The sequence below is a fragment of the Boleophthalmus pectinirostris genome, unplaced genomic scaffold (genome assembly GCF_026225935.1).
Source record: "Boleophthalmus pectinirostris isolate CB_2022bp ecotype Guang Dong unplaced genomic scaffold, ASM2622593v1 HiC_scaffold_18, whole genome shotgun sequence".
NCBI classification, from domain to species: domain Eukaryota; kingdom Metazoa; phylum Chordata; class Actinopteri; order Gobiiformes; family Gobiidae; genus Boleophthalmus; species Boleophthalmus pectinirostris.
Genome location: NW_026571133.1, coordinates 26,601,186 through 26,627,742, shown reverse-complemented (window position 1 = coordinate 26,627,742; position 26,557 = coordinate 26,601,186). Strand labels below are relative to the sequence as shown.

The 26,557-nt window shown below is 37.8% G+C and overlaps 3 protein-coding genes and 1 long non-coding RNA gene across 9 annotated transcripts; 2 read left to right on the top strand and 2 right to left on the bottom strand.

Moving 5' to 3' along the window:
• The first annotated feature begins 63 nt into the window (after positions 1 to 63).
• Positions 64 to 9,005, top strand: dhx29 (DEAH (Asp-Glu-Ala-His) box polypeptide 29). 3 transcript variants are annotated; one of them, XM_055154075.1, is made up of 28 exons: positions 64 to 197; positions 432 to 502; positions 591 to 704; positions 779 to 908; positions 973 to 1,109; positions 1,204 to 1,344; positions 1,510 to 1,636; positions 1,712 to 1,870; positions 1,956 to 2,121; positions 2,402 to 2,522; positions 2,597 to 2,977; positions 3,190 to 3,456; positions 3,539 to 3,682; positions 5,044 to 5,220; positions 5,296 to 5,436; positions 5,507 to 5,648; positions 5,737 to 5,857; positions 5,952 to 6,036; positions 6,106 to 6,194; positions 6,282 to 6,410; positions 6,506 to 6,581; positions 6,693 to 6,917; positions 6,991 to 7,127; positions 7,560 to 7,650; positions 7,719 to 8,015; positions 8,445 to 8,576; positions 8,654 to 8,750; positions 8,820 to 9,005. In XM_055154075.1, the coding sequence occupies exons 1-28, from the start codon at positions 95 to 97 to the stop codon at positions 8,873 to 8,875; spliced, it is 4,056 nt and encodes a 1,351-aa protein (XP_055010050.1). In that variant the 5' UTR covers positions 64 to 94; the 3' UTR covers positions 8,876 to 9,005. The 3 variants fall into 3 exon arrangements, with proteins under 3 accessions (XP_055010050.1, XP_055010049.1, XP_055010048.1); XM_055154074.1 differs by having other exon boundaries at positions 95 to 248; XM_055154073.1 differs by having other exon boundaries at positions 95 to 341.
• Positions 8,988 to 13,120, bottom strand: pstpip2 (proline-serine-threonine phosphatase interacting protein 2). Of its 4 annotated transcripts, XM_020921588.2 has the most exons (14): positions 12,940 to 13,119; positions 12,481 to 12,581; positions 12,179 to 12,253; positions 11,785 to 11,819; positions 11,583 to 11,689; positions 11,451 to 11,513; positions 10,948 to 11,040; positions 10,809 to 10,854; positions 10,655 to 10,734; positions 10,322 to 10,420; positions 10,159 to 10,255; positions 9,986 to 10,073; positions 9,871 to 9,905; positions 8,988 to 9,791 (listed from the first exon to the last, which is right to left on the bottom strand). In XM_020921588.2, exons 1-14 carry the CDS (start codon positions 12,970 to 12,972, stop codon positions 9,736 to 9,738), a joined length of 1,008 nt encoding a protein of 335 aa, XP_020777247.2. In that variant the 5' UTR covers positions 12,973 to 13,119; the 3' UTR covers positions 8,988 to 9,735. The 4 variants fall into 4 exon arrangements, with proteins under 4 accessions (XP_020777247.2, XP_020777246.2, XP_020777245.2 ...); XM_020921587.2 differs by having other exon boundaries at positions 10,809 to 11,040; positions 12,940 to 13,120; XM_020921586.2 differs by lacking the exon at positions 12,940 to 13,119 and having other exon boundaries at positions 12,481 to 12,933.
• A 1,306-nt stretch (positions 13,121 to 14,426) lies between these two features.
• Positions 14,427 to 15,124, top strand: LOC129408964 (uncharacterized). Its single transcript, XR_008632202.1, has 2 exons — positions 14,427 to 14,566; positions 14,643 to 15,124. It is a non-coding gene; the product is annotated as an uncharacterized LOC129408964 (long non-coding RNA).
• A 580-nt stretch (positions 15,125 to 15,704) lies between these two features.
• LOC110157353 (Golgi phosphoprotein 3-like) lies at positions 15,705 to 19,793 on the bottom strand. Its single transcript, XM_020921670.2, has 5 exons — positions 19,328 to 19,793; positions 18,744 to 18,875; positions 18,454 to 18,568; positions 18,210 to 18,370; positions 15,705 to 17,820 (listed from the first exon to the last, which is right to left on the bottom strand). The coding sequence occupies exons 1-5, from the start codon at positions 19,532 to 19,534 to the stop codon at positions 17,557 to 17,559; spliced, it is 879 nt and encodes a 292-aa protein (XP_020777329.1). The 5' UTR covers positions 19,535 to 19,793; the 3' UTR covers positions 15,705 to 17,556.
• Positions 19,794 to 26,557: the final 6,764 nt, after the last annotated feature.

The window sequence follows — 26,557 nt, the reverse complement described above, 5'->3', positions numbered from 1 at the left end:
GTTTAACGTAGCATCGGTCTGTCATATTTTTCGTATGAATTGTATTTGATATTTGATAGAGAAGTCTCTTCAGGAGGCAGCGCCGTAGGGCCGAATGGGCGGAAAGAAAAAGAAATCAGCGGCGGCAGCTGCTCCAGTGGCTTCCCCTGCAGCAGCAACAACATCCAGGACAGCTCCAGCGACAGAAGAACAGAAAGGCAAGACATCCAGCAGAGCCAGCAAACAAGCCCAGGACAACAAGTCAAAAGGTTTACAGTGTTATCTGAATGCAAACTATAAAGGGTCAAACAAACAACTGTCCATACTGCTCCAGGTTATGATCTTATCTTCAGAGGCCAACTGTAAACAATGCCAAAACAATAAAACATATTACTTTATGTCATGGTTGAAGTTAGCCAGATATAGAACACATGATTTTCCTTTTTCTGCAGCTCCAAAAAACTATAGTCTTGCCAATGTAGCCCAAGTGGACACGGATACCTCTGACAAGTCTATTCTTAAAGTGAGCGTTGTATTATGGTTATTATCACACCCGCACCGTATTTATTCGAGTTGCCAAATGAGATATGTCATATCTTGTCACGACACAGGTTACCATCCAAGGAGACCTTGAGAAGAAAATCATTAGACTGATAAATGACTTTCGGCAGGAGTGTGCAGACAAAGGACCCATATCAGGCAGGCTTACAAGCAAGAAATTATTGGTAAGATTTGTCCAGATTCCTAAGATGACTGTAAGTAATACGTATATTTCAATAAACCTCTCTTATGCATATAGGATCTTTACATAGCCCTGGAAAAATTCAATTTTAAGAGGGAACATATTGAGGAGTCAATGAAGAGCAGTGTACTCTATGGAGGGGATCTCCACTCTGCACTTGATTGGCTTTGCCTCAACCTGAAAGATGGTAGGTGAAAATCTTTCAGTAAGTCCAAGAGACATTGTGCCCATCTATTTTGCTTGTTTTACAGATGAGTTGCCAGGAGGCTTTTGCCAGCAAATGCAGGAAGAGAGTCAAAAGAACAGGCCTAAATTTCAGCTTCCAGTTCAACAGAAACCTTCAACAATTAGTGTTAAAGCACCTCAGAACACAGCTAAAGAAGCCAACGTATGTTTTTGATGGCTACAATGGAAATACTATGTTAGATACTATGTTATATGATGATGAATTTTGATGTCTTGTACTCTTTGGTGTTTATCAGGCTGATGACGAAGCAGCCACTGTGAAAAACTGGATTCTGAGGTATGCAGAACAAAGCTCTGATGATGATGATGATAATGAGGAGGAGGAAGAGGGTGACAAAAGCTTATGTAATCCTGAGCTGGATGAAAAATTTGATCCTGTAAGTGTAACAAGCTGCCATTTGTATGTTTTTATCATTTACAAAATGAAGGGCAATTGTTACTAAGTTAGTTAGAGGCATCTTTGCCATTCCCATCATTCACCACCTTGCCAAATACTTTTCTCTATATATCTCTATTTCACTATTTCTATGTTATGTATGCAGAATGATCGGTATTTGATCCTAACGGCTCAGCTATATGACACCAAAGAAATGGCTGTAGCTGCTAAGACTAAAGGAGACAAGTTGGGACAAAGGACTGCACAAGATAGAATTCGTGTCATACAACAAGGTTTGTATGTCTATCATTAGACTTATGAAGCTTTGTGTTGTAAAAATGGAAATAGTGTTTTTTATTTATTTCTAGAAATGAAGCAGCTTGAAGGCCACCCCATATTTAACCCTGCTATCAAAGTCAGAGATACACCCCAAAAAGAAAGCAAAGCTCATTCGTCCAGTGAAGACAAAGAAGATTTAGGATTTAAATTGTTTGAAAAGGCAGAAAAAGAGCCCCCTACAGAAAAAGGTGTCCCTGTAAATCTATAGCTCTATATTGCTTTTAATAATAAATAATTTAATTTAAATAACAGATCTTGTTGAATGTTTTGCAGTCAAAAAGAATGAGCCAAAAGATATACGCAATTTTGACTACACGGCTCGAAGCTGGACAGGAAAATCTCCTAAGCAATTTCTTATTGATTGGGTCAGAAAGAATCTCCCCAAGAGCCCACCACCTGCTTTTCACAAGGTTGCTGCTGGACGATACTGGAAATGCCGGTATTTATTTCTTCAGCTGTGTGAATGTTGATGGTGATCTCTTATCCTACCACTGTGTGCGCTCTTGTCTTTGTCTTTCTTGTATTTTGAAGTTGACATGAAAAATCACCAAAACTTGTGTGAATTTTGAAATAGATGAAAGATTGTAAGAGTGAATGGTTTATGTGTATGTCTTGGCCTGAACATTGGCCAAAGTTAATGACATTGCTAGTTACCAGAGCAGCTACTCTTAGAATAAAAATAACAAATCTCTAAGAATAAAAGTGTTTTCTTTTATTAGGGTACGAATTCAAAGGCCGGATGACGTACTTGAAGTTTGTCCAACTATTTTGACTGAAGACAGTATGCAGGCACAGCATCTAGCAGCAACACTTGCACTGTACAACTTAGTGAAAGGGCAGGTAATGTTTCAACCCATCTGCAGTATATGTCCTCACCAATTCTACCTTTAATGACACAAACCCATTTTGTTTAGTCAGTGCATCAGCTACTACCTCCAACCTACAGAGATGTCTGGCTAGAGTGGAGAGACAGTGAACGACAGCAGCAGGAGGAGAGTCAAATCGCCGCCAACAAACCCAGAGACCAGTTTATATCACGACTCCTCGCCAAACTCAAACAGCAGCAAAACCAAGGAGCTGCATCACAGGTTCCACTGGCAACGGACAGGGAGGAAGACCAAGAGCCTGAGGAGTCATGGGAAAACTTGGCCGCCTTGGATTTAGAAGATACAGGAGGTTGTCATAAGGGCAAAGGTGGCAAGAATGAAGGAGGAAGGAAAACCACTGCATCATTTGAAGCATCAAAAGAGCTATTTTTAAAGATGAAGAAGTCACCACTGGCACAAAAATTACAGGTAAATATAACCCTTTTAATATCATCTTATTTACTTTAAAGCTGTGGTTCTCAAACTGTGGTACATGTCTTACTAAGGATACAGATGTGTTTGTTTACGTCTTGATAGTCCTATTTTTGATCAGGTACTCGGAAACCCAACTAATTTCTTTGGTGGTACTTATTTGAGAGCCACTGCGCTAAAGCAGTCTTACAGTTGAGATGTTCTTATAGGCAGATCGGGAGCAGCTGCCTGTCTTTCAACACCGGCATCATATCCTGGAGGCATTGCAGCGCTATCCCATAGTGGTGGTTGCTGGAGAAACAGGCAGTGGAAAGAGTACACAGATCCCACAGTTTCTATTGGAGCATATGTTGACTGGGAGTAAAGAGCCACAGCCATGCAGCATAGTGGTAACGCAGCCTCGAAGGATATCTGCTATGAGTCTGGCCTGCAGAGTCAGTGAGGAGCTGGGCTGTGAGGATGGGCCAGGATCTAAGGTAAAAGAACAATTATACACCAAAGCTTTACCATTTGAAATACATTTGAAACAAATTCCCTGAAATTATTTATTGTTTTTAGTCGTCACTTTGTGGATATCAGATCCGAATGGAGAACATGTCTGGAGAGTGGACCCGCCTTCTTTACTGCACTACTGGAGTTTTACTGAGAAAACTTCAGCAGGACAGACTGCTTAGCTCATTGACACACATTATAGTGGATGAGGTATGTTTTAATATGTACTTATATAATGTATCAACAATATTAAAGGAACACTTTGAAAACATCAGATCTCAATGTGAAAAAAATATGATGGATAGATACACAAATATGTATTTGATTATCACTATTGGGAGTATAAGGCCATTCCATAACCCTACAGAAATTGCACAGATTGTCCAACTTCTCCAGATGTGCCATTGCAAGAAGATATAATGTGTCTCTTAGCAATATGGGATAGATTTCAGGAGCCAGGCAGTTACTCTAGGAGAGCTGGACAGGGTCATAAAAGGTTCTCAACCCATCAGCAGAAGCCATATCTGCTCCTTTGTGCAGCAGGAACACTGCCCGTGCCCTACAGAATGACCTCCAGCAGTCCACTGGTCTGAATGTTTCTGGGTTTGGCTTGAGTGCGCCACATCCTATAGTGGGCCCTGTGCTCACCGTCCAGCACCGTGGAGTTTGGCATTTGCTAGACAACACCAGAATTGGCAAGTCCACCGCTGGTGCCTTGTGCTTTTCACAGATGAGAGCAGGTTCACCCTGAGCACCTGTGATAGACCTGAAAGAGTCTGGAGAAGACAAGGAGACTGCTCTGCTGCATGCCACATGGTTCAGCATGAGCAGGTTAGTAGTGGGTCAGTGATGGTCCAAGGAGGCATAGCAATGGAGGGACGCACAGCTCTCTTCCGCCTTGAAAACGGCAGTCTTAGTCATTAGGTATCGGGATGAAATCCTTTAACACATTGTCAGACCCTACGCTGGTACAGTAGCTTCTTCCTGATGCATGACAATGCCCAGCCTCATGTGGCAACAGTTCGCAGGCAATACCTGGAGGATGACGGGATTGATATGATCAATGATCACCTGACTTAAACCTGATAAAACATCTCTGGAACATTATGTTTGGGTCCATCTGATGCTGCCAGGTTGCTCCTCAGTCTCTACAGAAGCTCAGTGATGTCCTTACACAGATCTGGGAGAACATCCCACAAGACACCATCTGTCGTCTCATTATGAGCATGCCAAGGCATTGTCAAACATATACACAAGCACATGGGGGCCACACAAGATTTTGAGAAGCATTTTGAGTTGCAGTAATTAAATTTTGACTAAATGGACTAGCCTGCCACATCATTATTTCATTTTGAATTTAGGTGTGTCTATAAGCCCCTTGAAAAATGTATTTCCATTAACAGAGGTGGCATTCTTTTGTTCCTAAGACTCTCCATATTTGTATAGATATCCAGCATATGTTTTCACATTGAGATCTGATGTGTTTTCAAAGTGTCTCTTAAATTTTTTTGTAGTGTAGTATTTCACAGTTATTTATTTACTGTCCCTGCATTTCCCTGTCACTTGCACAGGTTCATGAGCGCAGTGTTCAATCAGACTTCCTCTTGACAATTCTAAAGGATGTCGTTATGAGGAGATCTGATTTGCAGCTTATTCTTATGAGTGCCACGGTTGACTGTCACAAATTCTCAAGCTATTTTAACCGTTGCCCCGTCATCACAATCCCTGGCAGGACTTTTCCAGTTGAGGTAAGAATGAAATCACAGCTTCTGGTAACATTCTGACACACATTCTGAATTATTATCTAAAAATATTTATGTTAGGTTTTTCACCTAGAAGACATTGTGGAGGAGACGGGATACATTCTTGAAAAGGACTCCGAATACAGTCAAAAAATTCTGGAAGAGGAGGAGGAAGTCAGTATTTCAGTCACTCAAAAAGGGGGAAAGACATTACAGCACCAGGTAAAATTCATGTTGCAGTGAACATAATATGTTTTGTACTTAATGTAACTTTGTGTGTTTGTGTGTTAAGGAAGTGATTATGAAGGACTCCCCTGGCTGGGACCTCGGTCCAGACTTGGATCATTTCAGCAGCAGAACCAAACATGTTCTTCAACACATGAATCCCAATAAAATCAACATGGACTTGCTGATTGACCTTATGGACTATTTAGGTACATCAGATGTCGTGCTTGTTTTAAGTGTAACATATTTATATATCTTTGCTTTAAACTCTTGATTTCCTTTTCTATATAACTCAAGGTAAATCCCCCCAGTTTGCTGAAATAGATGGGGCTGTTCTAGTGTTTCTCCCAGGCATAGCCCACATACAGCAGCTTTATGACCTTCTTTTATCAGACAAGAGATTTGGAGACAAAAACCGGTAATCAAATGAAAATTATAAAATGTGTACAGTAACAACCTCTGAAAATACACATATCCCTCTAATTCTGCTTTTATGATTTTTTTTTTTTTAGGTACAAGATTGTGGCCATTCATTCCACCCTCTCATCCAAGGACCAAGCTGCTGCTTTTACAGTGCCTCCTGCTGGTGTTAGAAAGGTACTGCTGATTGCCTTGGATAAACATGGGCAAAATGTTTGGCAAAACTTCATTGCTTCCTTATTTTAGATTGTGCTGTCAACAAACATTGCAGAGACAGGTGTAACTATTCCAGATGTGGTCTTTGTCATTGACACTGGAAAAACCAAGGAGAACAAGTAAAATGCCTTATACAGACTAAGAATAATTATTTCATTATAATTTGAATTTCATAATGAGACTACTAATACATAGTCTTTGTTTAGATATCACGAGAGCAGTCAAATGAGTTCTCTAGTTGAAACATTTGTATCCAAAGCCAGCGCCCTCCAGAGGCAGGGCAGAGCAGGTCGTGTTCGGAATGGTTTTTGCTTCAGAGTCTATCCAAAATACAGGTATTAGCTACAGCATGTCAAATATACTGTACATAATGAACATTGTTAATCATAATCATAATCAAAACACTGTTATGGAGTTATTTTTGCTTTAGGTTCCAAAGCTTCATGGATTATTCAATACCAGAAATACTTCGGGTCCCGCTGGAGGAGCTCTGTCTGCATATTATGGTACACTAGTTACTACTAAGTATTAAAATTCAAGCTTGAAATCTACTGTTCGTCAAACTTGTGTTCTATTTTCTATATTTTCTATTACCTCTCCTGTGTTTCCCTCTAAAGAAATGTCAGTACGGTTCTCCAGAGGACTTCTTGGGGCGAGCTCTGGACCCTCCTCAGCCTCAGTCAGTTAATAATGCTGTTAATTTGCTGAGGAAGATAGGGGCGTGTCTCCCCAACAGTCATGTGCTCACTCCCCTGGGACACCACCTTGCTAGTCTGCCTGTGAATGTCAAGATTGGGAAAATGCTTATCTATGGAGCAATTCTTGGCTGCCTAGAGCCAATTGTAAGTTTCATTTGAATATTCGTTTGCATGGTGAAGATGTACCTCTTAAAAACAATTGTGGATTTCTTTTTAGGCCACCATTGCTGCAGCCATTACAGAAAAGTCTCCATTCTCTACACCGATAAACAGGAAAGAAGAAGCTAACCTGGCAAAGGCTGCACTTTCATTGGCCAACTCCGACCACTTAACTCTATACAATGCTTACCTTGGGTAGTGCTTTAGTTTTTCTACATTTCTCACAGGAAGTGAATGTGTATGTGAATGGGTTTCACTTTGTAACTTTTGCTTTCTTGTAGCTGAAAATACATAGTTACAACATCAGATAGATAAAATTATATTTTAAATAAGGAGAGAGTTAAAATGTAAATACAACTTGGGCGGCATAACTTGCCTTGCCTTGGTCTGAGCATGAAAAAGCTCACCTCACATTTGACAAACACCCGTGTGCCTCTTAAAAATATCTATGTGCTAACTGTGTAATTTACTGATGAGTGTTGTGGGTGTTCCCCAGCTCATCTCGCAAAGCTGCTTAAACTAGCACTTTACACTTAAATTGTCAGTTTCTCAATTTTATGAGATGCAAGGAGGAGTTTTGTTGTTTTTTTTTTTAAAGTTATTAATAAACAAGGCTTTTTGTTTTAGGTGGAAAAACTCACAAAAGGAGGGGTACAAAGCAGAAATGTCCTACTGTAGAAAGCACTTCCTCAATCGCACAGCCCTGATTACACTAGAGGTAGCTCCCATTTCTACTTTCACTATGGAAAAAGGCACTTGTGTTAAGGTAATTCATTTTTTTTCCAGAATGTGAAGCTTGAGCTAATGAAGATGATGGAGCAAGCTGGTTTTTGGTCATCTCGTTACTCTTCTCGCTTCAAACTTCATGCAGGCACTTTGTCTAAAGCCCAGATTTCTATCCTCAATGCGGCTCTTACAGCTGGTCTGTACGACAGTGTGGCCAAGGTTTTGTGCATGCCATCGGTGGATGTGCTGGAGCGTGTAGCTTGCACTGTGGAAACTCCACAAGGAAAGGCCCAAGTCCATCCATCATCTGTCAACCGAAATCTACAGACACATGGATGGCTGCTTTACCAGGAAAAGGTATATGCAAAATTTTTACGCAAATATTGATCCTAAAATATCATATCACACTGGATATATTTACATGGCCTGAAATAATCAGATAACCCAACAATTAGATCTAGTGTGTTAACATACATAAAATTTATGTGATAAAACACCTGGTGGTGATGAGTCCATTCGTGGATGAATTTTTAGAGGAACTATTTTATTTGGAAGTCAACGTGCAATACTTTTTAAATAACTCAATCTTTAGCATTTCCTCTTTCGCCTCTGTTTGTGCTACATTATTTTCACCTTTTTGCATATTTTCCCTGTCATTTCAATAGTCCTATAACTCGAGATTTGTTGTGTGCATGTAAACAGAGCCACTGACTTATTTCTGGTTCTTTGTTCTGGTTCATCTAATCAGCTCTAAAATGCTAAATTCCTTCCTTTTTTTGTTTTAAGGTCAAATACACAAAGATCTATCTGAGGGACACAAGTCTGATATCTCCCTTCCCAATGCTGCTGTTTGGAGGTGATATAGATATTCAGCACAGAGAAAGACTGATTACACTGGATGGATGGATGCATTTCCAGGTCAGAGGTCAAACAGTTGACAATATCAGAGAGTACTGATCCATATACACTGATTTTGATTATTCTCTGGTTATTAGGCTCCTGTGCGGATTGGCGTAATTTTTAAGCAATTGAGACGACTACTTGATGCTGTGCTTGAGAAAAAGATGGAGAATCCAAAATTGAATTTGGAAGGTAAATACAAATGTGACTTGTTTTACTTACAAATGTGGTTATTTAAATTACTTTGTTGTTGTACTACAGATGAGACGGCCATCCAGGTGCTTTTGGAGTTGATCAAATCAGAGCATGCACAGTGATTTCTGGAAAATTATTTGTTCATACCAGCAATAATCTTGATATTCATAACACTTAACATTTTAAAGGAATGTAGAAAGACAGCATAATGATGAGTGAACTATTTAAAATAAATTAGTTTTATCAGGTTTATTGGTGTAAATAGTACATTTTGTCAAACTGTTGATTGTTGAATGGATTATTTTGGGTGTCTTCAGAAATCAGGAAATTCACACAAAGCAAAAGGATTTTAAGTTACAGTGACATGAAAATGGCTCTACGGACATACATAACACTAGAACCCAACTATGCCCACAACCCTGAGATTAAGACAGTCCTGATCAAAATCTTAAAACCAGGTAAATATTTCTAGCATTTCTATTTCTATATTTTTGCATGTTTCAAAATGATAGATTTATGTTAGGATTATCTTCTTAGAACAATTTAGTTAATCTATATCAATCAAATGGGTAGGTAAAGACATACTAATGCATAGCACCTCCTGAACTGTACTATAGACTTCTTCAGGACAATAACATAGTAACATAGTAACAGTGTTATTTTGGCAATGCTGCTCACTGTACATCAAAAACATGTAGGGGATGGATGGGAAAGTTTTACAAAAATGAGAAGTTGCAGACTGCAGAAGAACTTCATGCAGTATATGGGAAGCACTTTCTTAATTTAAGTTTTTTAATTAAATAAAAATATTTGCCTGATTCAAATTGTTGCAATTGATCTATCATTCCTTTTGCATTTGCCTTGGTCTTGAGATTTTGAGAACTGCACTATGCTGTGCATTACACAAAAAACAAATGGTATGAGATGCACTGCTCTTTCAGTCACACACAAAGTTGATTTTTACACATTTGAAGCTGCTACACTAGTGTCTGACCACACTGTACTCTGTATCTTGCACAGTTGAATAGATTGGTCCGCCTGTAACAGACAAAAGACTGACGTCAATACTTTTACAGCGGCTTTAAAAAAAAAAAAAAAAAACTGTACTTGGACATACCACTGGGACTTCCTGGAACTGGGAGCGCCTCTCTCCTTTAAATATATAATCATATTTAAAAAAAACAACAAAAAACAGAGATCAATAGCTTGTTTCAGTTACATTAAGTCACTACCTATTGACTGGTGGAGGCATTTGAGGAGCAAGAGGTGTTGCAAGTGAAGCTCTCTGACCACTATAGAAATTTTCATACACAAGTGCACCTGAGAAGAGGATTCACATTATTAGCAAACTAGAAACTAAAGAAAAACAAAACAACAGCCAGGTGTTTCTAAAATTCCGTCATACCTGGTGGCTTGTCTCCAGTTCGCCTAAGATTTACAAAGTGATCGATATCTTCCTGAATGTTGCATTGTTCCAAAGACTTCCTAACTTCCTCATACAGCTGTAAACACGAAGGCAATATAAAATGTAATATTTAACTGAACAAATACTTAGTAGTTATAATTACCTCATCACTGGTAACACACTGCTGTGATAATAGGTTTAAATGTGTCCATACTGTGTTTCTGACAAAGTTTATTCTTTCTATAGCCTGCTTCTCAAGTATCTGTGGAACAAAATGCTCAATTATAATTAAGGTAATGTAAGTAAAAAACACAAATTATATAACTAAAAAGAAATTTGTAAAATAAAAATATTACTATTTCTAAATGTGATATTAGTGAACCTAGAAAAGTATGGTAACATTATCTTACTGATAAAAAATAATCTACTGCTATCACATTATTTCTAATACATTTAGCTGTGCAAAGTACAAACACTGCAATAAAACAAACTTTACCTCACATGCATTCATATGTTCCTTCAGCCACTCATCTCTAATATTTCCCAGCGTGGAGACATTCTGCTGGTATGACCTGTCTGGTTAATAACAATAATGTAATCGACAATCATATGGTATAAAGAGTTACATCTCTTTTTAGTAATAAATGTACCAGCTTCTTCTGAGTTCAGTTTGGCCTGCTGCGCTTTTGCATTAAACTTAAACAACAAGTTAGTCAAACCAGCAATACAGGTTAATAGCATACAAATAAGTATGAAAGGAGTGAAAGTGTTAAAACGAGTTGACACTACCTTCTCGATGTTCTTGGAGTTGTTGGTGTTTCGATACACATTCTGATCTGCCTCTTCTTTATCTCTGCATTTTTGCTCATATGTTTTTTTTGACTATACAGGACATGCAATTTTTAAAAAGTTACTGATATTACTGTCATTCACAAACATATCCCTTCTATATAAAAAGAATAATATACACATGCCCATTGCTCATTAAGTACTTTTACTAAGAATTTTAATTACAGGATATGTAACCATGTTTCTGCCCTATATATTACAGTATAATTGGCTGAAAACATGTTTAATAGCTTGCATTCACTTAATAGAATTTGATAATGTGATCATTCCTGGTAGACAGCAGGGGCCTACATAACTCTATGGGTAAATGATCCACAAATGTTGGCCTTATTGTTCATTAGGGACTGGCTTTACAAACTTGCCTATGATGCTATCAGTGGTACTGCTGGCAACAAAATACAGGAGCTTATATAGTTGTATCAGATGCTTGTCCTGCTACTTACATCCAGTGTTTTCTTGAACTGTGACACCTTCTGTTTGTGAAGAGCATCCATGTGTTGTTCTATCTGTAAGAACATGAGTAGAAATTTTAGCAAGAACCTTAACACTATTGTATTGAGCACTGTCAGTGTCACCTTTTTTCTGGCTTCCTTTTGTCTTTCTCTAAATTCCTCCAGTTTTTTTACCTCCTCTCTCATGCTCTGTGCCAGCTGCAAATGAGCAAGACTGACATTTTCCATTTCTGCAAGATCAAATTATCCATAACGATTAATCACTTAATCATTTACATGTTACTAAATACAAGAAAAGGGAAGTAAAGATAAAAGTGAAACTTACGCAATTTAAAAATGTCCAAGGACCTTTTTAAAGTGCTTAAAGAGACAAATAAAAAATATATATATACAAATTATAGTCCATTTCCTCAGTGCAATGTTGTGTTATTTATCTTAACAGTATACGGTGCCCCCCTACTCAGTTAACAATTTGCCATCTTCCTCTTCCTTCTTTAAAGGCTAGCACATGCAAACTGAATATGCCCTAAAACAACTCAGACCTTGTGACTGTTGACACAAAAGGAACTAAACTTCATACTATAAACATATATAGAACTCTTTATAATTCATATGAATATGCTGAATGGCTTATTCAACAAACAATGATTGCATTGTCAGGACTGAAAGACGACAATATGATGCAATAAAAGAAACAACCACATTAAAAACATACTTACTTCATTTCACTGTGACCACACACTTTCTTTGACAAACCAAGTAGGTCTTTAGCGTATTTCTCTTCAATTCCCGCTCTGAAAGGAAACAATTCTGTATTTGCATTTACAGATAACACATGATAACATCTTTAAATTTGGGAATGAATCCTGTCAATAATTTAACCATATGATTTTTTGTTTTTATCTAATCTGAACAAAGGTCAAGTAGCTGTTCAAAAGGTAATTTAAGACTAAAGGAATGTAGCAGTTTGTTAGTTTACAAATACATCTTAGGTGAAAATAAGGCTGTATACATTTCTTACCTGGCTTTCAGAAAGTCTTCCACCTCTTTACAAGTTCTTTTCCCCTCATTGTGATATTGAATAATGGCATCATATCCTGCTGTGCTGGTTAAATCGTTGTTCTTTAGCACGTGAGAAAATAAACTGTTAATTACACCAGTCTGTGTTCTCCAAAACCCATATTTCTGCTTGTGTTGAATTATTATACTCATCACATGGTGATGAAGGTCAAATAGATGTTTTGACTTGCCACTCTCCATAATTTTGGTAAGCCCAAATACAATCAAGTCTAAATGTGATGTCTAATCTTCTCCTGTTATTAGGCTCAATTTAAAGACGTAAAAAGCAAAATAAGATGAAAAGCAATAACGAAAAGAAACAGAAGAAGACAGATAGGGCTCAGCAACAGGTTTCAGTAGGCTGCATTCATAAATTCAATAGAGATGAGTTATAGACATACCAAGAATAAATAAAACTCACCCAGAAATTATCCTTAAAATGAAGGTGTTTCATATCTGCGAGTATAAGCTCGAGACTCCGCCTGTTACTGGCTCGAGAGTGGCCCTGCTACCCCAGCACTTCTGTAAAGTCTGCTGCCCGGCAGCCTCTCAGTGCGTGCGTAGGCTTACTGCTGGGCTGACCAAAGAACAAATAGTGGTTCACACATCCATGCATGCACGCTCACTTACATCACAAATACACACACACACGTGCGCGCGAGCGCGCACACGCACGCGCACACACGCACACACAAAGTGAAGCTGCAATTTAGAAAAGGCTAATTGTGCTGCCATCTAGTGGCAATTAACGAGCATTTTTATAGACCTTTTATCGACAAAGAAACCTTTATCCTTGAGATGAACGCCACTGCCAATTTAAAATATATTTATGAGTTGCCAAAGTACTGTAAAACTACAATATCAAGAAGTATACGTGAGTATGTATACATAAGTAGAACATTCCAGGCAAATGAATAACATGAAAGCAAGTCAGGAAGTGTACAGCAACAACACAGGACAACTTACAGGAGCGCATAGAAGGATTTCCTCAGCTCTATTGTATATATGTATATATGTATATGTGTGTGTGTGTGTGCGTGCGTATATATATATGTATGTATATATATATGTATGTATGTATATGTGTTATATATATATGTGTGTGTGTGTGTGTATATGTGTATATATATATATATATATATATATATATATATATATATATATATATATATATATATATATATATATATATATATATATATATATATAATATATATTATATATATATATATATATATATATATATATATATATATATAATCAGCTTGTAAACATGTGTCTAAGGAAACTTGGAAACTCTGTACTTTAGGCCTTTGCATGGATTGTGCGTTGGTGGTTATATCATCACTGAAATAGGTTCAGATGAAAACAAGCACTTTTTACGTCAATTCTAGTTATCTTATCACAACTAGATTAAAACAAGGCACATGTTAAGATCAGTGTATTGTTGTTGTATAGAGGACCTGTTTTACAGCATTATTTTCTTTGGCATGAAAAATAATGAGTCATGAGCTCAAACTTTACCACAAGAATGAAATGTCAATTTGTTTCCTTGTTTCTCAACCTACTTATTTAAGGAGTGTAGCTCTGAAAATGTTGGCCCAGGTGTGAACATACCACAGTCGTTTGTAAGCCTTTACCTAGAACTAGTTTATGTTTGTGTCAACATTTGAAGTGTTAGGGTTAATTAATTAATTAATTAATTAATTAGTTAATTATTATGAAATCCAAAATGTTGTTGGCTTTTGGATAGGTCTATAATAACAGATTGTTAAAAGTTACTGCTTTTATATAACAGCTACTCTTGGCAAAATAAGAGCAAAAGGTACCACAAACAGGGCACTAAAGTGGGAGGAACTTGGCTTTGACTTCAGGGGATTCCTCATGCTGCTGCGTCACAGCTGTTATTTAAGATCACCTGCTCACAATAGTTCAGACTACTCTTTTTTTCTGATCACAACCATTGAGCAACCGTTGAGAAAGAGAATACAGTTTGGATTATTGACTTTCTTAATAGAGATATTCTATCATGAAAATGCCTGGCTGTGGTAAGTGTTAATCTTGAGTTTGTAAGAGATAACTCGTATAAATTAGGTGTCTAATCATAACTAATTTTGTTGTCAGATTTGCCAGCCACCATTGTGCAATGTGCACTTGAGCTTCGTGAAGTTGGAGACAGACTTTACTGGAAATACAAACTTGTAGAACTTTTACTCTACTACAACAATGTGACTCATATCAAATGAACTATCATGGACACCGTGAGGGGAAAAAAAAAAAAGCCAAGTGGCCTAAAAAATACCACTGAAAGGCACAATGGACGGGCCTGGTTCAAATCTGGACTCTGTACTGGTGCCGGTATGAAGGAGCTCCAGCAGAAGCCTGAGGACAGATCCTAGAGGATGTAAGCAGCCAGAGAACTACTCGTGTTTCCTGGGAGACAAGATTTAAAATGCTGAAGTCACCAAAAACATGGAAATGGAAACTAAGAGGAAGTTGGCTGAAGAAACCTATTTTATCAGAATCAATAGGATTAAACAAAATAGTTTAATATGTTGCTGAATTACATGTGGAGAATAATAAAAGATTGGCGATTATTGAAAATATGCCAGATGCGTATTCAAAATTTATTTTGCAGTGTATAGTTGACAGGGTGATTTTGGTGTACTTTACCTTCTTGCATTAATATAGTATTTGTTTATATTTGGTGGACTCCTTGATTCAGTCCTGGTTTAATTAAGTTACAATAAAACCCCTGAATTACTTCTGGTAATAAACAACATTATGCTAATGATTGGTTAGTTTTGTTTTGTGTCGTGCATATAACAGAATAGATTAGACATACTAATTTCACTATTCACTACTCATATTTAACATAATTACAGTTAAGAATTAACAAAAGTTTAGAGGGTTTAAACAGTCAGAAAAATGTGTTCCTTGCATGTCAATTGTCCCTGCATTTTGAATGGAATTTTCAGTGTTAATGACAAAGGTACAAATATTCAATTTTAGAACTCATCAACTTTTTACCACAAACTGCCCCTGCCACAACTGATGAAAAACAAACAATGCTAAATATTTATCACAGGTACTATCCCACCAAATCAAGAAAAATTTGAAAAAGATTAAAATCTGTCACATGCACTTCTGTGCTTACAGAAAGAAAACACAACCACAGCAACTGTGCAGAATTCAGGCACTTAAAGGATCCTTACTTTATTTTCTGTGATAATATAAAAGCATACAGAATTATAGAGGATAGAGAAGAAGATCCCTTTCATTGAATTTCATTAGATCGTACACATAAAATGACTAATAATTACATACAAGCCTCTTCTCTTTCGCTACATACGCTCTCTGTACCTCAGCCCTCAACCAAAAGCATGCATGCCTCTTGCTGTAAACAGACGGCAACAATTTTTAATTTTTTGTAGAAAAATACAGAACTTAATTATGTCATAAATTGTGATGTGCTATCATCCATTACACTCTCACTGTCAAGCCAAATGAGTCGAAGTACTTTTGAATAAGATTTTATGTTGCAATGACCTGCTCAGAGTCATTGAGGGAACTTTTTCAGTCTTGCAGCTTCATTTGGGGTCCAAGTAACCCTAAACACTCAAAACAACAGTAACACAAGCCTTAAGAACTAAATTTTGACATTAAAAACATAACTAGTAATTGAAAGCGGAAAAGTCTGAAAGACTAGTTTATAATCTTGATTTCCCTCTATATGCTTTTAGCATCTTACAGAGGTGTATGCAAGAAGGCTGTACTATGAAAAGATTTGTTCATGTAAATTAGAAAATGTAAATATATACTGCCTGGTGACTTGACACCAAGGTCATTAATTAAGCATAGTGTTACATTTGGACAGTACTGGTTTGTGTCACTTATGATGGCCATTTCATTTTAATAGTCCACAAGGTTACCCGTTTGCCTGAATGAATAATCTCATTAAGATACCATATCCACTATAGAAGAAGTGAAAGACCGCTGGTGCATCTTTAAATAGGTCATAGATGCATGCACATTTTGAAACTCTCAAAGGTCTGAATACTAACATTTTTAACCATGGCAGTTGACAGTAAACCTTTTAATCTCATTTTTGGTGAACTGCCTGACATATAAATATATCTTTACTACTGACTTAGCAGACTGCTTACTGTGCAAAATAGTCAACAAATTAAGCTCAAGCACTGAGTTGCTAAAAAAAAAAAGATTAAAAAGAAAAACAAGTAACATTATGCAAGTTTGAAAAAAACTGAAAATTAAAATGGGTTAAATTTGAGGTTCACTTTCATTTTGGTCATACTGGTGTGACTCCATGTCCAATCAGCTGGTAAAAAAAAAATCAGTTATAAAGGATAAAGCATTTATCAGTCTGCTGCTGATAAACTAAAATGAGAAAGAAAAGATATTACATCAGTTGTATCTGCTGTATATCAAAAGTGACTAGCATGGACTCATACACAATATGGAATGGAGAAATGGAAACAGAGGAGCTGCAACAGCGCACATAACAGGCATTTAACTTTATCCTTTCATAGACTTTGGGAAAGAAGAACGCAGTGTGCAGGAGTGTGGACAGACACCATTTTGAGGGAGATACAATGTTTCCTTGGTATTAAAGGGAAACTTGGCCCCATGTAAATCTTCATATTCACCAGGACCGCTGCTGATACAGCCTTTTGTCTTTGTCATTAAAAGGCTCATCAGTCGTGTTGATTTGATGTCTGAAGCATATCCAGCCTCAGAGTGAAAAGATGTTGTGTCTATCGCGGTGTAAAGCAGCCAGTCACTGGTCTTTTCATAAACAAACCAATTGTTACTTGGTGTAGCCCACCACCAATCAGATTACACTGGGTTAGCATGGACTACCACCCTAATATCATCCAGAATAGATGTATAAACAGGCTCCCCAACCAAAAATAGATTGTCTTATTAAGTGAAGTCTGTCTCATTGAATGAAAGTCCTTCAACCAATTAAATATAAGAGACCATATTCTGATCTTCCAGTTCTCCAGAAGAACATTTTTCATTTAGTGAATGCAGCCACCACAGCCCACATCAGTTCGTTGGCACTGGGCTTGGTACTCTCCTTCTCGGGCTCCAGCTCTAGCAGTGAGTGCACTCTCTTCATGGCCAGGTCGTACTGGTCGTCTTGGAGAGGGGCGAAGGCATTCTCCAGGACATCAGAGGAGTGGGCCAGGAGGATCAGAGCCAGAACACGCTTGTCCATCCGATGTGGGTCATTCACCCACTTCTCCAAGACAGAATCTTGAACTTTCTTCACAAGGCGCTGAGAGGCAGCAATAGAAAATGTTATTTAAAAAAAATTCAAGAAATGCAACAGAGATGCATAAATTCTGAAGCCCTACTCTTGTTTTGGTTAGCACCCTACTTTTGAGAAGCATTAGCTTTGAGTATGCAACTCTGTTTTTAAACTATCTTTCAAATATTTTAATATGAATTATAAAACCCTCAGTGGCAATACAGCTATATACATCAAATGGCATGAGACTGGAAACTTTCCATGCTAATTTATCTGTTTGCTGTTTTTCAGTCAGTCCGTTTAGCTTATAAAAGAATCGGCTATGCAGGATCTTAAATTCCGGTTTTGAACAGAAGAATGTAACAGGGCATCTAAATTATTCCAATGATATAATACAGATTTACATGGCATCATACCTGTTTAATTGTACTGTTAGTCAGAGGGTGTGTAGTCATGTCAAAAAGAAGAAAATTCTGTTTCTCTGTGGTTAAAACGCCCTTTTCCACAAGGTTCTTTGCTAGACGTTCTCTCACATTTCGAAGCTGGTAGTGCAGCTTCAATGGATTCCAGGTCTCTCCTGTAGAATACACATAGGAAATGCCATAAACTTTAACAATCACCTGTAATTGTGTACCTAAAAGTATGACCACGTAATCTCACCACTGAGCAACTCTATCCAGCTCTGCACAGTCTCTGGAGGTTGAGTGTCTTTTATGTGCTTCAAAGCCTCATCTAGAAGCACATCTCCTGTTGGAGCATCTGATTTACAGATTACCTAATGAACAAAAGCAATAACTAGGATTACAGGTTTGGTCACAACATTACAAAAGCAGGCAATCATTTAGTTTCTATTGAATAACTGGTCCAGCAAAATACGGTGGTGTATATTTTCGCTTGAGACAGGAGAGGCTAGACGCTATTCTTTTAAAATATAGTGACATGAATCTCACCTTTCTGGAGAGCAAGCCTTTTCGCCTCACCCCGCAGGCCTCCAGCTGTAGCCGGCCTCTCAGGGCCAGTTCAACCAGCATACAACCCCTGAGGCCGGAGGAAATACAGTCGTTCCAGAAAGACGTGTAGCCCTGCAAAGAGGAAAAAAACACCAAGGTACAGCCTGTTAGCTTAGCTGACGTGTAGGAGAGGCAGACCTGCCTTACTTCCAGGTTGAACAGGAGTTGACGTTGCTCCTGGCCATTTGTCAAGTAAACTCTTACTGTTAAGAAGTTTGTGTCTGTCGTGTCATTTGGGAAAGTAATGTTTATTTTTCCCAAAGGTCATTCAGTGTTGGAACGTAAAAAACTAAACAGTGTAACATAAAAAAGTGCTCAACATTTTAGTACTTTGCCACTGAGCTGAACTACAGCGGAGAGCGCAGACAACATATTTACAACATCAGGTGACAATTACAATTCCAGGTTTGAATAATCGAACATTATTAGTTTAGTAATTAGTTAATGCTTTCCTTACACAGCTAAGTTAGCTAAATAACATGGCACTGACTGGAACAGTGTGTATTATTTAACACAGGTCTCACCTCTCGGTCCTTGAGGCCCAGCAGCAGCACTTCCTCCATCAGTGTGAGTCTGGTTTCCTTGGAGTCTCCCTTGTCGTCGTCTTCGTCGCCGCGGCGGGCCTCCTCCTCCTCGCCGCCGGAATCCTTCTCTTTCTCGGCCGCAGCGCTGCGAATGGCCTCGGTCCTCCGCTGGACGAGGCCCGAGGGCCTTTGCGAGAGAGAAGTCATCGCTCGCGTTGTTGTCAAACGATCAGATCCGGAGTAATGCGTCTACCTTGACCAAACAGAAAGCGACACAGCATGTAGTTAAGCTGATTGTTAACGGTGAGATTTGTGAAACAGTGACCGATCGGATAAAGACGGCCGTTAACGCTAAGCTCGACTCGGCATTCCGTCTCTGCCCACTTCCTGATCAAACATGGAGGCTCTCAAACTGTGACGTCCAATGTTGACGGAGCCCTGAACGTACCTGCTGCGTTCAGGACTCGTAGGTAATAATATGGTAGTATACATATACATTACAAAAATGTGGTCAACAACACCCACAGAATAAAAATATAATAAAAACAGTTCCACCATGCAGCCCATTTTAACCCTCTGAGACCCACAGTTGCAGAATTGCAACATTTACTTAGAGCTGTCTAGTAATGCCTCACATTGACTGAATGTAACAAAAAGTGCATATACCAGCACCCAACACTCTGTATTACATTATATTACACTTTTGGAGGGAAAATATGAATATTGGAGTGAATATGACATTCCAAAGTCAAACGACAGGGCTGTCTTCTACTGACCACCCAGCTCTCTTTTCTGGATAAATTTTAACAATTGTAGAAGTAAGTAAACAATCTGTGATTTTTTTTCTTTCATTCTTAACATGTTTAGTGTTAGAAAAGTTAAATATATTTTTTTAAAAGTATACTACATATGATTTAGAGTGATTTAAGTAAATGTTGCAAAAACGCAACACTGGGTTACAAAGGGTGCCCTTTTTACACAGAGAATCCCTCACCCCTGAGTGTTGAGCCAATAGAATGTGTGTGTGTTTATAGTTGTGTACTATATAAAATTGTATAATTTTGAAATAGAATCAGAGAACAGTGATAGTGAGAACTGTTTCCAGTGCTGTTTTCATCCTTCCACATTGTGGATAACCACAGTGTTACAGAAACAAGATCAACTTTGGAAGATTTGGCTATGGTTGAAGTCCTTCAGGGAGAAGTTTCTACAAATAGTGCTAGAAAATCATAATGAATACATTTTTATTTATTTACTATTATTTATTAATTAATTAATCATTGCATTGCATTTATATAGTGCCTTTCAAGATACCCAAAGTGCTTTACAGTTCATTATTCATTCACTCCATACTCAGTGGTGGTAAACTACTACTGTAGCCACAGCTGCCCTGGAGGCTGCCAATCGGTGCCACCTGCCTGTCTGACCTCCACTGCACACACCACTTTCATACTAGGCAATGTGGGTGAAGTGTCTTGCCTAAGGACACAACGATGGGGTTTTTGCAACTGGCGCCCCACTGTGGCACCTGGAATTCACAGTGGTCTCCCATCCAAGTACTAATCAGGCCCGGCCATTCTTAGCTTCTGAGATCCGACGAGATCAGGCTTTGACAAGTCAGGATGGCCAAAACTAACTCCATTGATGAAATGATGATTCCTTTCAAGGGAAGGTTCAGTGGAATCAGGCAATATATGCGTTGTAATCCCCATTCCTGGGGCTTTAAGATCTGGGCAAGAACAGGAATCTCCGGCATACTCTGTGACTTCGATGTGAACCAAGGTAGTGTGCAGGGTAAGCCTGCTAGGTCTAGCACCAGACCATGGCCTAATCTTCCAAACTTTGTCTTGCTTCTGTTCATCCCTAACACTGAGGTTGTCCACAAAGTGGATGGATGAAAGCAAAGCACTGGAAAAGGGTACAAGGCATCACATCAGCTATGGGGCCATGCCGTGTACTTAGTGCTGTTCTGTATAAAATAAAATAAAAATGTTTTTTTGTTTTGTTTTGTTTTTTTCAATTAAATTTATTCATTTTAAAATATGTTTTAATTTTATTGAGTGAGCAATAACTAATACAAAGTTGGCTTTTATTAAATGTGAAGTTTGTAATATTTGTAACCACTAAAACCCAATGTTGCAATTTTGCAACATTTCCACAGATTCCTCAAAAAAAAGAAGAAAAGAAAAAACTAATTATTTTCTGTATTAGAGGCTTAGTACAAACATGTTAAACAATGTTAATTTTTTTTTCATCCAGGAAATTAATGCTTGGGTCTCAGAGGGTTAAAATCCCCCGCCTATCCCATTGATCTATAAGGCCATATGGTGCCCTGTATGAATATGGTGGGAGGTCCGACACCTCCTAGTCACCATGGAGGTGTTATAACATTAAACACTTCTATCTCCAGGCAGGGAAGCAGGTGTTTAACCATTTCGATGAAATGTGGAGCAACTTGCTCACACTGAAAAATAATTTTAAGGTATTTTGTAATTTTAAGGTAATTGTTAAAAAAAAATAAAAAATTATAAAAAATAAATAAATGAAACATAGATATGTTTAATGCCATACTGTGGAACATTCTAGCATGACCACAAGCAGTTGGTGGACAATAAGAACCCCTCACTAGAAAAGTTACATATTAAATTGCTCTCGTTTCTCCCCTTGTAAATGCAATAAAAACTATGACCACATGGTGGCAAGCAAAGCAAAGCATTAACTTGAATCAGCAAGTCAATGCTTTGCTTTTTTTTTTTTTTTTTTTTTTTTTTGTACAGGTAAAATAGAAACAGAGACAATTACAATAATAAGTTAAATTATTGTCATCTTTAACTAATTGCTATTGCTTCGCCCTCACACCCCAAACCCACCTAAAATATTTCAAAGCATCTGGAAGGTTGAACCTCAGACTGTGGGACCATACTGTTGCCCAGGTCCAGACCTGGGGGGGAGATACCCCACTATATGTCAACTCATTAAGAATTTGTCTGATTAATAAATTCCATTTTGAGATGATGAATAAGGTACATTTAAATTATATTAACCCAATAAATAAAAATAAAATAAATAAATATATTATTTATGATAACATAACAGAAAATGCCTCTCAAAGCACTTTTAAGCATATCTTTGTAGATGACTCTGAAATGAGTTATCTGTGATTTCAAATGACATTATGTCATAACATTTTGTCTTCTGATTTCTGCTCACTGATCCAGGACCTCTGGTTCAGACATACATTGTATCTCAGAAGATGGCAAATGTTTGACCCTTTACTCCCTCATACAGAAATGTGAACACTCTGTATCACATGCAACCCTTTAAAGGGGCAGATCGACACCTATTGAACTAAAATAAATAAGGTCTACAAATGACTGAAGTGTCTCTCTTGACACCAAACACCAAAAACTGCTCAGAAAGGACAGGTTATTGCATAGGAATTAGCCTATGTTTGCTTCCAGATGCTAGTAATAAAATAAATATGATAATATAGATAATATAGATGTCTCATCTGCAATTGCTAAGGCAGGAGTACAAGTATCAAAAACTTAAAAAACACACACACACAAACCCCACCTTTTTCAACTACTTTTCTGACTATACTTACATGTTATACTCCCTTTCTACTTCTTTCTCATAGATTTCTACAGGAAATGTTTAACAATGGAACTTTGCCTAAGGTTCAAACAGCTGTATGCATGGACACACCAACACACACATTAAAGGCAAAAAAAAAAAAAAAAAAAAAAGCATCTTGTATTGTTTGAGTTCTGAAAATACTAGGCTGAATGTAGATAAACATTGTTCATCAAGGACCCCATTGAAGATTTTACATAAACTGGAGACTTGAGAACTGAGTGAAAACTCGTTTATTTGCCAAGACGAGCTGCTGTGTAAGTAAAGTCTGCTCATGCAGTGCTTAGTAATCCTCACCAGATGATTTCATGTGCTACTTTGAGGCTGGTCAAAGGTTATAGCCCTACTCAGCCTGTGCTCCAAAACAGGAGAGCTCAGGTTTGTAATGCAAATGCAAAGTGTACACAATCAGGCAATTTAAAAACCTTGTGATCCTAATCATTATCTAGTTACTTGCTCAATGGGGTGGACTATGGGAAGGTTATATACACACACACTGAATCTCCCACTGAGGGGCTACATTTTCAGTTCTGTGTCTGGTATATTTTAATCTTCTGCCCATAAATAAAACTGGCCACTAAAACTACTGAATGAGATCAGGAATTGAAATTTCTAACATTTATAACAAGTAACATGATAATAAGTGCGTATACACATGAATATTGACACAGCTAAAGATTCTCTTAACATGTTTGGCTCAAATGTCATGTGATCACAATTCCTGGACTGCTCTGTTGAAAAGGAGTCATGTTTCAGTGTATGTATGTTTTTGTGCTTTGTAATTTATGCAACTTGTACTGGCTCACCAGTCCAGGCAATGGCTGCTTCAAAGTTGAAAATGTATCCATGTGTACACTATGCATCTATGTATCTATGTGTAAACACTAAAATGATCAAAACAAGTCTGGTGAAGGTGATATTAAAACATGAAAGTGTACCTCCACCAAGCAAAGTGTTAAGAGGGAAATTGGGAAATTGACATATAGACACAGATAACATCTCCCTCATCTCCAAAGAGATCATCTTGTGTGAACTGTGCTGCTGTCTCAGATGTTCTGGTAAGAAATGACTGAGGCTGGATACGATATCCTCTAATCACAATAAATGTATTTTGTGCCAAGGGCTGATGTCACATTCATTTACACACATTACAAGTCACACTGACTTCACATTTCAGGCTGTGATAGTTCAGATTTTGAAGAAGTTCAAGAATGTATTGTGAAACTTTTTAGCAAAGACCAAGGTGAAAAATGTGTGAATTTGCATAACACATTTGTTTTGCATGATTAAAAGCTGCACTTCTACTGTTATATGCAACAATGTGCCAAAATCTGCAGTTATCTAACTCTAACTCCAATGGTGATCTGAGCTCTTGAGTGTATGCCAGTCTGCTATAGAAGTGGCTGTAACTGAAGCTCAGAATCCATGTTGACAGAGTCAAAGGGTCAGGACCCTGTCAGGGTCCTGTGCGGAGTGAAGGGAAGTTAGAAGTCTCATCAGCATGACTAAAAGGTGAGCATGCCCAAAGAGCACAAGTGGAGAATGTCCATCTGTCACATTGTTTGCTCCTCTTGTAAATATACCCACCTCACAAAGCATACTTTTTAGCCACTTTTAGGCTTTTTTTTCTCTGTACAAAAAGCATGAATATGATGGAGAGACAATCATCAGAGGTAAGAATGTAAGACATTACCATTTGGCCTGCTGGTCTGCGAATTATTACAGAAAGGACATGATGAACTGTTATGAGTACAGCCTAAAACCTACAGATCTGCTTTCTATCAGCAACCTCTGTGTTTCATCTTAACGTTATTGAGAAATAACATTTACCACACTGATACAACCAGAGACCTGTTCTCCCAAAACATATAACCATCATATGAAAAATTACAACGTCTCAGTGATAATTAAGCAATTCTTCTTACTCACTGTTTAAAATGGCAAGATCTTATCAGAATGCCATGCAGTGACTATCTCCATATTTAGTTAGTGTTTACTGAGAGATGTCAGTTATAAAGCACATAAACCATGCTGCTGTATACACTGGAGATTCCAGTGAACACTGACACAGAAGGAGGCTACGTGACCACAAGGGTCCTCACCAATGTCTCTAATAAATAACTTGGCAGCACTAACCCAACATTGACCTTATATAATTTTAAGGCAAGAAAAATCACTTTCTTCACAGATTGGTCATTTATATAGTTATATAACACCTGTGGATATAATTAAATTGGCAAGTAAAATAATCATCATGTGTTGTATGTTAGCGTTATGAATGTGTATTACAATAATAGCATTAACAGTATCACAACTGACTAAAAATTAACAAAATTTATTTTCTTTTCTATACGATATATCATTACATTCTGTAGCTCAGAACCATTATGCAAAATCTATAAGAAGATCAATAAAAAGCAGTATTTCAATGATACATTGGAGATGTGTTGTATTCATTCTATTATCTTCTGTGAGCTTGAGCAATTGTCAAAATTAACACACTGATAACTTTTCAAGTTTAGAGTGCAGTAAACAAACAGTAAACAGCATCGAAAACATGAATGCTGCATGTTGCCTTTGCGTTTTTCCTGGACATAAAAGATGTCGTTGGGTGAGTTAAGAATGAGGAATGAGGAAGGGGGACAGTGGGTGGGGAAGGGTCTTGCTCTGACGGAAATACACGGAAACTAATCAGTCTTCCTGAGTCGGCCCTGATACATCTGCAGGGCTAAGGACAGGAAGGACTTCTGTAAACTGTCTCTTCTCTCACAGTTCCTGATATTCAGTCCTGAACACATCTAGGAGTAACTTTCATGTGGGTGCATTTTGTTTGTATCCTCTCACTGATGACACAACCATCTTTGAAGTATACAACAGTGATGATATGATGTAATGTATTTATGCACTTTGTGCAGCTCACAGCAAAATAAAGATAAGTCTATTTATAAACTGACCACTCGAAACTCACAAGATACCACATGTGCACTTGCTCTCGTACCGCGCTATTAGCAGGTAATGTAAGGCATAAAAAGTGTGCCTGCCAATAGTATAAATGGTTTTACTAGCAATTTAATTAATTTGCACAGAAATATTAGACAAACCACATAATCAACAGCTACTGACAGGAGGAAAACAGTATTCACAGCAATAAATGTATTTATAGATGCCATTATACAAAATAACAGATAAGCCAAAGGAAAGAAAAGCTAAGTCTATGATAAGAAGTAGTATTAAGGAAATAGGGGCAGGTCATTAAGTGATTGAGTGCTATATATAAAGGCAATTTTACACTGACTGCATGTGGTGTCTTGGTGAATACCTGAATAGCCATAATTATGTGGAAGCATTTTGCCTTTAAGTTTGATATGGCTAATCATCAAAGTTTAGTACTTGATTATTATAATGGTCCCATTAAACCAGAACAAAATTGGCATCTTTTTAGACTGTTTATGGAAGAAGGTCGAATAACTTTGTGCCAGATTAGCTGGATAATATACACCACTCTTCCAACAATTCTGTTAAATGACGAGATCCAGTCGATCCAGCTGTTTGGCCTCTGTAATTTGCTACACTTTTCAGCCCATCTGTAACTCT